Source organism: Neolamprologus brichardi, chromosome 20 (genome assembly GCF_056152115.1).
Source record: "Neolamprologus brichardi isolate AB-2024 chromosome 20, ASM5615211v1, whole genome shotgun sequence".
In the NCBI taxonomy this organism is placed as follows: Eukaryota; Metazoa; Chordata; class Actinopteri; order Cichliformes; family Cichlidae; genus Neolamprologus; species Neolamprologus brichardi.
In genome coordinates, this window is record NC_142123.1 from 30823677 (window position 1) to 30838159 (window position 14483).

Sequence of the window (14483 nt, forward strand, 5' to 3'; positions counted from 1 at the left end):
GGAGGACTGCCTCTGTCTGGTGTTTAAAGAAATCCTTGCAACTTCTCAGTTTAACCTTTACCAACTTCCTGAGTTAAGTTACTCCACTAAACTGTTATTTCACCCCCCTGCCGCCTTCTCCAAAACTGAGCTCTTACTCAATTTCCCGCTCAGTCTTCCTTATTTTTGTTTTGACTGTGACCTCATTTGGAAATAATAACCTGAGATAAATGTTGAACATTTTTAGATGATGCCTGTCACCCCTTCCCTCCAGTTAAACCACTTCACTCTTCCTCACTGGTATCTATTTGGCATTTACGTCTCAGGTGTTGTCAGATGTTTCTCCCGGTTGAATACAACTGACAAGGATGATTCTCTACAAACGGACTAAACAAACACCTTAGATATTTAAACATATTCTTTTCTTGAAAAGGTCAAACTGGCAGATGTGTCAAAAAAAAAACCTGCAGCATCATTTTTAAGTGCTGAGACTGACAAAAATCACACCTAACAGGGTTCAGGTCACGGGGGTAACAGTCTGAGCAGAGAAACACAGTCTTCCCTCACCCCAGCATCCTCTTCCAGCTCATCCAGGGGGACACTGAGACAGCCAGCCGGGAGACATAATCTCCAAGGCAACTCCTGGGTCTGCTCCGGGGCAACTCCCAATACAACATGCCTGGACTTCCTCACCGTGAAGGCGCCCGGGAAGAAACCTTGTCAGGTGCCCAAACCACCTCAGCTGGCTTCTTTCGATGTGGAGGAGCAGTGGCTTTATTTTGAGTCCCTCTTGAATGACCCAGCTCCTTGCCCTATCTCCAAGAGACAGCCCAGCCACTCTTCCTTAGAGGAAACTAATTTCTGCTGCTTGTATCCACGACTTCATTCTTTCGGGTACTACTCAGAGCTTGTGACCATAGGTGAGGGTAGGAAGATAGACTGACTGATAAATCGTCAGCTTCACTTTTATGCTCAGCTCTCTCTCTCTAACACAACATATTAGTAAAGCTTCCACATCACTGCGGACATCACCTCAATCTGTCTGTCAATATGAAATCCTGAGGCCACCAAAGTGGACACACTCCACCACCTGGTTACGCCTAGATCTTACGTCCACAGAAACACTCCAGGTTTTATAAATTAAGGATTTATATTAATAACCATGATGATGATTGTGTGGATGATGATGAAGAGCATGTTCAGGAAGACTATGGTGATAATAATTAGAGTTGTCAGAACTTTCCATACGAGCACAACTAAAGAACAAATGTTACACAAAGAAAAGCATTTAAGATAAATTAAGGTGACAAGTCCCCACCCAGCATTCAGCACATGAGACAGATTGGACATTTCTTTTAAGTATAATGGAAAAAAAACACTTACTGTGTGACACATACTTTCTTTTTCTAGTTCCCTTTTCTTAAAGGTTTTCATTACAACATATTTTCCTGCACCCACTCACTCTTGCATCCTCAGTATTTTTGCACACTTGTTTTTATGATTATCGTTCTTTTACCAAAGTCTATTTTAAACTTCCACCTCCAGAACTTAATTCAAACTGAAGTCTGTTTATTAAATAATTTTGAAATAATTTGTATATTGGTGGTTTAAACTGAGCTATATAAATTTGACTTGTTTAGTCAATGCAATGATAAAGTTATGAGTCTCTAAAGCCCCTGGTCCCTCTAAATTGTGTTTACAGGGATTATATATGACAAAGAAAAATAAAAAAATGTATTTCAAGTTTCACTTTAGATTCTAAACGGAGAAAAATGTGAAATTTCTCTTTTTGTATAAACACGTCTCAGTTTAACCTCCAAACATACAATTTCTATTTTTTAGGACATCTGACAAATTTCAGTTGAATTCGATTGGCTGTTACTCATAGAAGGTATGCAGCATAATTTAAACATAATACAAATAGATGCCAGGTGCCACAATAAGGAAGTAGTCACTTCCTTATTGTGGTGGAGACAGATGTGAGAAAGACCGATTAGATTTTCTGTAAAAAATAAAAATGATCAGAATTGATCAGTATTTTGTGGAGTCACATTGAGTCTAGATAACATATTGTGTCTATTTCCGTACATAACAGGTTGTGATATTTAGAGATATCTGCATCTCAAGAGTCCCTTTCTCCTCAGGCGTCCGAAAGCCTGCGGTAATGCAGATTTCTTAAATTGATATAAATGAAAGTGGAAGTGATCATCAAAAAAAGAATAGAATTAAACAGAAATTTCTTAACATTTCTTTCTTAACAGACCGGGGGTCCGAAAACGATGAAGCCGGGAGTCCGCTGCTCTCGCCGGCTGGAGTGACCATTGAACCCCCCGGCTTGCTATCGAGCTGGTGGGTAACAGATGTCTCCGAAAACGTCGGCACACTTTTGCAAACATGCGATGTCTTGATAAACCAAGCAGATATTTGTAATTTACACAGCTATACTTTCTCGCCTTAAAATATGTTAAAAGTTTATTTTGTGGCCCAGAAAGATTAATAAGAGTAATTTTAAAACTTAGTAACAGCCGCCATTGTTGGCAGCTGAAATTTGGCTGGGAATTCTGGGATATGGTGTGCCACGAAGGACACACCCAACCCATCCTTCAAATTCGGGGAAATGAAGGACGCATTTGTCGGCCGCGTTTGAAGGAGTCGACGAATTGGGACAGCCTTCGTCGCCTGGCTGTGACGTAATCGTCCTTCAAATGCGGCCTCCGGAGGATGCAGCCGATGTTTTGGGACACAGCTAATGTTTTGAATCCCTCACCTGAATCTGCTATGCTAATCTCGTTTCGCTAACCTCAGTTAGCAAGGTAATCCTCCTTTATCTTATACTGGTTCTTGGTGCAGCCCTGTAGTTAATCTTCTTTTTGAAATCAGCCTCTGTAGCATTAAAGCTAACCTCTTTTAAGCTATTTTTCCCTAATTGGCTATCTCTTGTAAACAGATGTTTGGAACAGTTGGTTCGTGGGAAGACCATATTAAGGATCTCTAGTTCCTTTGACCCCTTAAGGAGCCTCGTAGAGAGAACTGTTTAAACCAGAGAGAGAGGAGTTTGAAACCTCTGATTTTAGCTAACAGGGATTATCTTCTTTTAATGATGCTAGTTAAAATACAGAATTTCTGTTGTTTTTCTTTAAGTGTCTTAAAGGAAAAAAACTTCTGTAAACATTTGTCTAGTTTTATCAGATACAGAATTGTTCTTACTTGTTTTCAGTAAATATGCTACTGGCCTATTTGTTCATAAAGTACAAACAAATTCAGGTGCAAAAATGTTTCATACACAAACTTAATAAATGAGGCCTGTTGATCTCTTTGCAGTGGTACTGGTTAACAGGTGAGATGCATTGGACATTCAGTTTATCTGATTATTTTTCACATATGGCATTGTTAGTCCATGCTGATTTATTAAAAACAGACCAATCAAGTGGTTGGAAATCTGGCTGTAGCTTATTTTGTACTACTTCTATACATTTTGGCCGGGCACTTTTCAGAGGACAAGTAACTAGATCAATTAGTAACTAGATTAATTAGTAACTAGATTAATTAGGTGATTCAGATGAGTAGTAAGAATAATAATCACATTTTGCCACATAGAATTGTTTTTTATTTGTGTGTGTAATTTAACTTATGAAGCTGTGACAGCATATTTCACATTTATTGCTGTATTTTTTTTCTTATTAGCGTCAGATGGCTGCTTCATTTAGATTGAAGAATGTGTTCATTAAAATAAAAACAATTTTAGGATGTGGTTTTTATTTTTAATCAGTTTATATTTTTTCCCAAGTGAGCAAATTCCAGCCAAATGAGATCAAAACGTTTGTTTATTGAACAGAAAATTGGTGTAAAAGGTGTAAAAATGTGAAAAAACATCTGTTCACTTGTTTTATTGTATAAATGCTTTTTATGACATCAAAAATTGTAAATGATAACGTGGTGAGCATTATGCAATGAGGTTAAACGTGCAGACTTTAGACTGAACCCTTATATCGAGCTCTAACTCCTGAAATAAACATAGGGAGGAAGAATTACTCACAGGAAATTTGTACTGTCTTGGGTCAGACTGTGTCATGACTGCATGCAGGTTCTTGTTATTTGCGTCATATCTGACTATGTATCTGCCTCTCTCAGCTTTGTGTTTAAGAGCTTTGATTAGGTTGTCTTCTTTTTGCACTCATTCCTGCAGGAATATTTTCTGCTTTCTGTGGGTATTTAAAATTTTACCTCAAATGTAAAATCTTTGTATCCAGGTGAGGGTTTGGTCAAATAGTGCTGCTGCCAAAGATAATGTCACTCTTCTAACCTCTGACTTTCATCTACCATTTGCCACATTTACTGTCCACAAAAGGAAAAACCATGGAGTTATTTGCACGGTCAAAAATGAGTTAGGTAGGCCTCCATGCAGCCAAAACAAACAGCACCAAAAAGAATAGAGGTTACTGCGCTTCATCAGGCTCCATAAAGCTTAATTCTTCCAAGATTAACTCCAAAAAACCAATTACACTGTGCACACTTTTAAAAATTCAACAACTGCACATCCTAATTGGGCACAAGTGTAGAATACAGTTGGTTATGATCCCTGCTGACTGGATTGAGACTTTGGTAGGTGTCTTCACGTCTGAAGACCGAGGCTTGATTTTTGTAGGTGAAAAGCTGTTGAAAGAAATGGAGAAAATAATTTGAGCAATTATTAAGCATACAGTAAAGTGGAGCCATGATTAAAGATGATAAACACAACTGATGCTTAATTGTTGAACCCACCGCACAGAATAACAGGTCTAGTGATAAATCTGCTCATATACTGTTTTAGAAAGGGACTCTTTAGTTGTCGAACTAGAATTATATATTTTTTTAACACAAAAAGAAACAAATCAATAACTTTTTCCTATTCAGTAGGACTGTTTTAGCACAGTGGCAATAAGATGTTCCTGCTGCTTGACTGTGAATATGGCACAACTTTTAATTATGGGGGGCTCGTGGTGCTGGGCTATTTCCCCAAAGAGAGCTGCTTTCAATGTTTGGCATGTTTAAAAAGTTGTATAAATATATAAATTAATCATTTATAAATTAATCATTTATATTTCTAATATAAAATTTTAAGAGGAATTATACAAAAAAGTATTTTTTTAATATAAAGATTAACTTTATGGTTTATTATTACTGATAGCTGCTAACTGCTACCCTAATGATAGATTAACAGACAGCGAATGTGACTAGTGTATAAAGCGACTTTCAGCCATTCCTGTTTCCACACTGCAGAATCTCCAGTGTTAAATTGACGCTAGAAAATGTTGATATGTGTCCACTCTTTTGAGTGTTAAATGAACACTTTTGACAGTTTTATATTTTTGAGACTAACCTAGTCAGTTTTAAAGACAATGAACTAACACTGAGCAGTGTTGATTTTCTAACATTGGAAAATAACAAAAAATGCTAGTGTCAATATGGACATATATTGACACTTTCTAGTGCCAATTTAAAACTGGAGATTTTGCAGTGCACAGAGTTTGCCACAGTGGGTGGATCCACATGTTTGATTTTAGATTGATTCTATATGGGATGTGCTTCCTGACACAGCTAGTTATCCACGCTCGGGGCAGGAGTAGTTTGTAACAGCCCCCAATCAGGATACTATTATTATTGTTCTTGTTGTAGTTTAGTGGTTAATGGGGCACAAAGATTTACATTCACCTTTATGTCTGTGGTGTTTGTGATCTGCCTCGTGTTCAAACCTGTTGAAAAGAGTAGAGGATAACCAAGCGATACTTTAAGACAGGCCTCAGTTAAGATTTTTTAACTTCAGAAATGGTCAAGAGTGAAAGAATTTCCCAAATCTGAGATATATAAAGTGTATCGTATCTTATTTAGCACTGGATGCCATTATAGTCTGAGTGTGTATTAGGGATGGGAATTGAGAACCAGTCCTTGTACAGAACGAGTTCCCTGTAGTTCAATTCCTTGGAATTGTTAGACTGCCTGCCTAAAGATCCCACTTATTGGTTATGGACACTCGGTACGATCAGCTGGTTTCAGTTTGTGGGCGCATTTACAGCATGGATGTGGACTAGGGTTGCCAACTTTCAGCCTTCTATCAAAGGACAATCTGGTGTGCCAGAAGCACAATGCACAGCCAACTAGGCATACTGTAAATATGCACTGTTCATATTCTTACAGTGAAAATGCAGTAAAATGTTGGTATTCAGTGTAATTGATACCTCATCTAAAAACAATAAAGTAAATACAGGCTTTAATGACCCATGTTATTATGCTACGCAGACCAAACCTCGCCATATTTTTACGAATCACGTATAACACCTTACATCTGGTGTGCGTGATGGGCCATCCCTGACTGGACACAAGCGCTTACCTGATATAATCACAATCAAATCAGATTTGGTATTTATCACAGTGCCATCTGTTGGTCAGAAAGGGACATTGCAGGTACCGGTCAATATGCGGGACATTTTATAAGGGACTAAGCCGGATGTTGGCAACCCTACTATGGACATTACGTTTATTTTTGTTGCACAAATGGTAAAGTGGACAATGCTCCAAGACAGAAACAACTGCATTATACTGTTAACGCAACTTCGGCTCTTAGCAAGCACCTGCACAGACAGCATGCTAACAATAAGCTAGTCAAGAACCCAGAGTGATGTTAAAGCATAGTAAAGGCTGACCCAAGCTCCATGATACATGATACAGTGAGCCGTCATTTCCGGTGAAGCCACTTTAACAGGTAACAAACTGATGAGCAGTTATGCTGTTGCCTCCATTTCTACCTGTTTATGTTTCTGCAGTAGAATCACCGTGACGATCGCTTTAAAGTCTCTTTGTGCTGGTGTGTGTTGGTGTGTGGGGCTGTAGCCTGTAGGGTTGTATTGTTGACATGAAAGTAATGTAACAAGTAGTATAATAAATGTCTTTCTCCTGGGCGTAATTATATAAAGTACTCCATTACTTTTAAGAAAAGTGTTGTGTGCAATATGTGTAATAACTTTTTTTAATTCCTAAAGCTACTTTTAGCTTAACTTTTGATCAGAAATCATTTCACAGTTATTTTGGTAGCTAGAAGAGCACAGAAACACTAGATTAGTTGGAAAGTCATTCATGAAAATAACAGTACAGAAGAACAGAGATGAATCCACTGTGGCTGCCTGACTAAAACCTGATGAAAACACTGCCGCCTTGTGGTAATAATTTTCATTAAATACTGTAGAGAGTTTCAAAGCAGCTGTGCTGTTCAAGCACAATGCAATGCTTTCTCTCTCAATTCAATTAAAGTATCCAAGTTGCTACTGATTGTTGAACTATGAACTTAAATCACATAGTATTAGCTTAAACTACTGACAGAGCAGCTAACAGTACCATAGCAGCTTATTATAGCTTAGTAGCTAATATTAATTAAAGTAGTAGAGAGCAGTAGAGGGAAGGCAACACAGCCCTGAATAACCCTGAATTGAATCGTTGCCCTCCTGGTGCAACAACAAAGGAATTATTAAAATTACTTGCTGTTTGATTGTGAATTAATGAGTGAAATGACAAGCCAAGAAGGTGGATTATTACCTGTAGTTGATTTCTCAGTCAGCTCCCGTTCATACAGTTTGGTGGTTGTAGGGAACGTGGTTGAAGCTGTGAACAACACGTTCTCACTCCCAAAGCGTAACATTTTACGCTAGGTGACAAATCGTCAACATACGTTTTCGCCTACCCACCACGTTCCTACCTCGGCAAAATGAGGAAATATGAGAACCGTATGGACTCAATCTACAAATGTTCGCTCTTTTTCTTCAAATCGCTTAGAAACATGCTATTTAACATAATTAAAGTCCTGGATAAGCTCAGGAAAAAGGTTATGGTTAGGGCTAGGGATAAGGTTAGGTTTAGGGCTGGAATACAGGGCTGGAACGTCTATTCCCGGGGAGCGTCATTGCACTGGATTTCAGCCATAACCCGCCGCGTACCATAAGAACGCCGAAGGTCTCCTTTTGCGTTCCTCAGGAACACCCCGGGACGTGACAAAACGTCGGCATGTTACGCCTCGGGAGTGAGAACGGGCTGCTGTGAACAGAGAAAATTACACACTGTAATTTTCCGCAGTCACTTTAATTTTTTCTTAACTTTGTTTTGTTAAACACAGGAGATGAAACTGTGTGAAATAGTCATAGAAAGTCGAACTGAACTGACTCAGTGTTGCCTTAACATGTTCACACTTACACTCCCTGAATCTCACACAGGGAAACTCCCATAGAAGTGGGAGACTTACTTTGTAAGGTGTGTTTTACCTGAAATTGGATCGCTTGTGTCTTCAGGTGTTGACACCTCAGGCAGCTCTGTGCTTTTCTCTGGATACTGAGCTGTAAAGACGAAATAAAATACAGTGAAAATGAGATGCAGTCAGTAATATTATAAAGGATATACTTTGCATTTAAACAGCTGTGGTACAATTACATGTCTTAAAAATGTCTGAAACCCAAAACAATGTAGATAAATATTAGGGGTGCAACAATACTCATATCGATATTGAACCGTTCGATACAGTGCTTTCGGTTCGGTACGCATATGTATCGAACAATACAACATTTTTTATTTATTGCTGAAAAAGAAGCTGCAGCTGCTCAGTTGGACACTGATATGTGATGCGTCTGCTATTTTTAATCTGTGTGCAGCTACACCCACTACTTGTTCATTCAATGTGTGTATCCTTGCGAGTGTGTTGGTCACGAACATCATGCCCAGCTGATCCTAGTGTTCAACAGGGTTGAGGTCGGGACTGCAGACAGGCCATCCAATCCTCTCCATTTCCAGATTTTAGAGGTAGTCTCTGATAAACCTCGCTCTGTGGGAGCAAGCCTTGTCATCTTGAAGGATAGAGTTTGGTCCCAGACTGTTGGAGAATCTCGTCTTGATATCTCTCTGCATTAAGATTGACTTCAATGATGACAAGGGAGATGCCACCCACACTATCACACTGCTTTTACCCACACTTTGACCCTACTGTCTGATTGCCATGACCATTTATGTTCTTTCTCAGTGAGTATTGTAGTCTGTTTAGGCTTTTTAGTACATCTTTCCATCCATCCATCTTCTTCTGCTTATCCGGGGCCGGGTTGCAGGGGCAGCAGTCTAAGCGGAGAAGCTCAGACCTCCACCTCCCCAGCTTGTCCGGGGGAACACCAAGGCTTTCCCAGGCCAGCCAGGGTGTCCTGGGTCTGCCCTGGGGCCTCCCGGATGGCTGAACTCCTCACCCTATCACCCTGTCTCACCCTGTCTATCTATATAAGGGAGAGGCTAGCCACCCTTCGGTGGAAGCTCATTTCTGCCACTTGTATCCGCGATCTTGATCTTTTGGTCACTACCCACAGCTCGTGACCATAGATGAGGGCAGGCACATCTTTATTGATTAGAGTTTGTTACAGTTTTCAATCCTGCTTTTGCCTCAGCATGGTCATTATGCTTCTGATAAAATTAAACTATTCAGACACTTTTCTTTTTACCCCATAGTCTCAAAGTCATTTACACATTAAAAAAAGTGACAGTGTGACAGTTTTCTCAAAGAGAAAGTGGAGGAAAAACGTTTAAGGAAACTTCCACCGGTCTGTTTATGCTTATTTTGTTTCACAGAGTGTAAACATCAGTGTCATAATAAATATCATTATCACTCTATTTTAACACACACAGACACAATAACACAAATGAGCCTGTCTACAGTTGAATTTGGATTTCATTACATCAGTGCTATGTGTTGCAACTACAGAAGGTGATATATAATATATGATTTTAAATACCAATTAATTTTGTATTTGTGTGGTAAAAAGCCCTCAGAAATGTCTTATATGAGCAATTTTTCTCTGAAACTAAAAGGCTGTTATAAGGAAACTTCCTGTTTCCACAGACCAGTTTATATGTAGATCAACAGAATACGCCCTCATATTGTTACTCAGTCAATATCACACGTCAGTCGGATTTTGGATTTCATAATAATAGCCTTGTGAAATCGCTACCATGATCTTGTTTGTGTGTGAATTCAGAATCTATTGCAATTTTTGTTTCCACAGACCAGTGAAAGAGTAGATGACAGGGTACACACTCAGTGTTACTTTATGGAATTTTGGATTTCGAAATAAAAGCCTTCAGATGCGTTTATATCAGCTACTTTTCCCATCTAGTTTCAGAATGCACATTTTTAAATTTAGGTATTCATTTCTATTTCAAAACAAACAAATGAAAAAACAACCAGCTCCCGGAAGAGAAAAATATGACCTTTTCCCCTCTTTTTTTGAAAAAGAAAAATGCAGTTCTGCCACCAGCATGTTTATGTTCTTGCATTTTTAGAAATTTCAAAATGATATACTCATTGAGCGTGCTTCCTCAGCTGTTTTCCTGCAATTTCTCTTGTGAAATCTTAAAATAATTACAACACCTTAAAGGTCAGTGAGGGTTCATGAAAGAGCATACAGTTAATCTTATACTTAGAAAAAAACTAAACAAAAAAAAAAAAAGTTCTTATTTCATATCTTTATAAGAAAAAATACCAATAACAGCTTTCTTTCAAAGTCATCTGACCGTGACTTATTTAAATCAAGTGTCCTGCTGTGACCGTGTTAAGAGAAATGATGCAAAAATCTGGGTGGAGAGTAGGGCTGAGTGTTTATTTAGCAGAACAACTTCTTCATTTAGAAATAAGGAGTTTCTGATATGACAGTGAAATTCGAGGATTCGAGTGATAAAGTCTCAACATGAAAGTCTGTCACATTGTTATCTGCTTCATCTTCCTCAGTAAGTACATTTACCTGTATTATTTCTAATGTTTTTTGTTATTTGAGTTAATTTTTAAGATTCATTAGTCACTATGTAGAATTTACCTTCATCATTCTGACAGCACTTGTCTCTTTCTTGCATTTCATGTATTTCTCAGAATAGTTTATACATAAATGTTGTGCCTTCTATGAATGTTAGTCTGAAATCATTTTTTACTTCCTATGTGTTTCATCACGTAAAAAATATTCTCCTATACATGGTTCTTTTTCGTAGGAGATCATAACATCAATTAACCAAAGAGCCCTTTCCAACTATATTAGCATTTTCTAAACCAAACTTTTGTTTTTGTTAACTTGCATTCAGAGCCTCAGGAATAGTCGTGAGGTTGAGTTACATAATCAACATATTACAACATAATCACCCTTTCGCAGCAGTGGTGAACTACTGCTTAATGTTAAACGGGTCTTGTGCTGCTCATAATTAGCCAAAGACTTACCTTGATTTGGGTGCACAGTTATGATATTGTGACTTATAATGTGACTTGGTGATAAATGTCTTCATGAGGGGCACTGCTGTGTTCAAAATGTCTGTGAAGACATTAATAAAACAACAGTGCGTGAGTCACTTTTGCATTATGGTGGTCTGTCAATAATGCTCACTTGGATGAGGCCACTGACCTGGGTAAACACAGCAGCAACTGCAAGCTCGTTACCACAGCTGTGGTAATTATCAGATACCAGCACATTTGAACCAGCCGGAAATCATGCAAAATGATCTGTCAGCTCATTTTGCATGATTTCTTGTTAATGGTGATAAAGAGGCTACGTCAGGGGTGGGCAATTCCAGGCCCCGAGGGCCGGTGTCCTGCAGGTTTTAGATCTCACCTTGGGTCAACACACCTGAATCACATGATTAGTTCGTTATCAGGCCTCTGGAGAACTGCAGGAGCCAATTTAGCCATTTAAATCAGCTGTGTTGGTTCAAGGACACATCTAAAACCTGCAGGGCCCTCGAGGCCTGGAGTTGCCCACCCCTGGGCTACGTGTAAAATCATATGACCATATGTTTGAAAAATCCTTACTGATTTATTTATCACAACTGTCCAACTCATGTATTTCTTAGATAAATAATATTTTAAGTGTTTTAACACCTTTGTTTATTTTATTAAATTATTACATTGTGCATTTATTTATTTATTTATTTTTGCACTTGACTGGGAATGCAGTGATCTTAGCTTTACACAGGGGGTGCTGTGGCACCCTCAACACTCCCACAGTGCCACTTGAATTTTGCCAATGCACTTTATAAAGTTCATAAATGCAGAATGAGTCTCTTGGTGGAGCTGAGGCTTAAATACTTGTGAAAACAAAGCAGACTTTCACAAGTAACTACTTCTTCAGCTTCAGTATCCACTGAAAGAACATCAGAATTTAGTTGATGGTTAAAGGATAAAATTAAGCAAGAAAATCAACCTAGGTGAACATAGAGAGATTCTAAATATTAATTACAGCTGATTAAACGTTAATATAGTATTTCAGGTGTTAGGAAATGTGGATATTTGTACAGAGAATTATTGTTGAATCAATTTGTTGATCTTCAAATTATCATCAGACCCGAATATCTATTTGGGTGATAGTAATGATTTACTAATCTTTTCCATAGCACTGCAGGATGGAAACACTGTTCCTTACAATGCAAAGATTCCCATGCATACAGGAGAGGAAGGAGGAAACATCACAGTTAAATGTTCATTTTATATCTTTGGAAAGTGGAAGCTCTTATGTAAGGACCGATGTGAAAGGGGAAACATTCTCATTGAAACAGCCGACCTTGTAGCTCAAAGCGGCAGATACTTTATTAAATACAAAGAAGAAGAGTTTCCAACACGTCATGCAGTTTTTTATGTCAGCATCACACAGCTGGAAAAATCTGACTCGGGGCTGTACCGGTGCTATTTGGACAGAGACTTGGATCCATATTTGTTTGATAGCTTTCAGCTCACGGTGACAGAAGGTGAGTTTTTACTAGTCATCATTAACATGCAATATTTTCATTGCTCACTGATAACTTCTTTACATCAGTAATGTTTCTGATTGTGTCCCTGTTTGCAGCATCAACAGCTTCAACGCCAACATTGGGCCCGCAATCTTTTTCAACTTCTGCAACAATCACTAAACAGCCTGAAATAACATTTGTAAATTCAGGTGCAGTGAAATATATTTCACAAGTTATTTCTCTCAATCCAGAAACACGAAGGGATAGTTTTTCTATACATAAATACATGCGTACATACATATATAAGAACAGTAGTTTTTATACAAAGATTATATTCTCCCCTATTTTGGTCTTCTCTTTTCTCTCTGCAGGTTTTCTCTGGCCTGTGGTTATAGCTGTAGTCATGGTGGTTTTGGCGTCGTTTGTTGTTGTGCAGCTCATCTGCAAAAAGAAGACTATGGACTCTTGTGAGTTATGTTTCACCTCTTTGGCACCTTCATGATAAGCTGATTAGTGATTCTAATGTGTGGATTTTTAACCCTGTGACTGACTGCTGACCTTTGTGGAGCGCACAGAGTGTATAGTCTCCAACCAGCCTTACATCTAAGAATATTTCATGATTGTCTAATACTTTTCTGTGTTTTACCGTTTTCAGGTTTGAACAAACAGAAAATTCTGAATTATAAAAAGAGCGAGGTAATTTGAACAGAATCTATTGTTTATGATGTCAACATGACGAATACCAATGAAGGGGGAGGAATCTTGTTTTGCATCTTTTATAAACAACATAGAGCAGCACTTATAGTACACTGACTTGGCCCAAAAGTTTTATACTCAGCCAGAACAATGACAATGATGGCACTATTCCTACTGCCTCATTCTATGCACTACATTACCCAGAATGCCTGGAGCCATTCTGGATATTGTAGTCCTTATTATCACTATATATCAGGGATGGGCAACTCCAGGCCTCATAAGCTGATTAGTGATTCTAATCCTGCAGGTTTTAGATATCACCCTGAGTTAACACACCTGAATCGAATAATTAGTTCATTACCACTGCCTCTGGAGAACTTCAAGACACGTTGAGGAGATAGGACACCTGCAGGACATCAGCCCTTGAGGCCTGGAGTTCCCCCACCTAAAGATGCTTACCTCAAACCTCAAGAGCTTCTGATTTAACAGGGTTACTTTCATCATTTTGTCTTTTCCAGATTGTTCTCTATGACAATCCTCTGACGTTGCCACCTGAAGAGTCAGTATACCAGAGCCTGGATCCAGCCAGCAGGGATGAAGACCAAGTGTACCTTACACTTAAACAGACATGAAAGCACAAATAATCCAACATTCAGGCCTGAATTTATGTGTCACAACAGACACAGATTGATACAACAGACAACATCTTTAAACGCTTCTTTATTCTTCACTTTACTAGAAGATAAAGATTTTACAGATTAAGCATTATGATCATTATAATATTTTGGTTTAAAATAACTTCTCTTCTCATTCTGGTGCAAAATTAGAGCTCATCTTATATTCAAAGGCACCACCTGGGGGTGCTGCAGGAGTAGTGACAAATATCAGGACTAAATAACAGCTGATCTGATCTGTAAAGTTGCAAAGCAATAATAAACATTGGTATATTGGTATGTCTTCTTTCCAAACAGGTCTTCCAAACTCCGAGAACATCTGAGAACCAGAGGGGAAAACAAACCCTCTCCCCCAAAAAACCACAAAGCACTCTGAGA

At 38.5% G+C, this 14483-nt stretch overlaps 1 protein-coding gene across 1 annotated transcript; it reads left to right on the forward strand.

Moving 5' to 3' along the window:
- The first annotated feature begins 10681 nt into the window (after window positions 1-10681).
- Window positions 10682-14063, forward strand: LOC118454434 (uncharacterized). Its single transcript, XM_035909239.1, has 6 exons — window positions 10682-10758; window positions 12403-12753; window positions 12852-12944; window positions 13107-13202; window positions 13391-13431; window positions 13950-14063. The coding sequence occupies exons 1-6, from the start codon at window positions 10719-10721 to the stop codon at window positions 14061-14063; spliced, it is 735 nt and encodes a 244-aa protein (XP_035765132.1). The 5' UTR covers window positions 10682-10718.
- The last annotated feature ends 420 nt before the right edge of the window (window positions 14064-14483 follow it).

Bases quoted from the DNA above. Each gene is read 5' to 3' on its own strand.
- LOC118454434 (XM_035909239.1), top strand. From the start codon at position 10,719: ATGAAAGTCTGTCACATTGTTATCTGCTTCATCTTCCTCA. The intron at 10,759-12,402 runs GTAAGTACATTT...TCTTTTCCATAG, and splicing joins TATCTGCTTCATCTTCCTCA to CACTGCAGGATGGAAACACT. The intron at 13,203-13,390 runs GTGAGTTATGTT...TACCGTTTTCAG, and splicing joins AAAGAAGACTATGGACTCTT to GTTTGAACAAACAGAAAATT.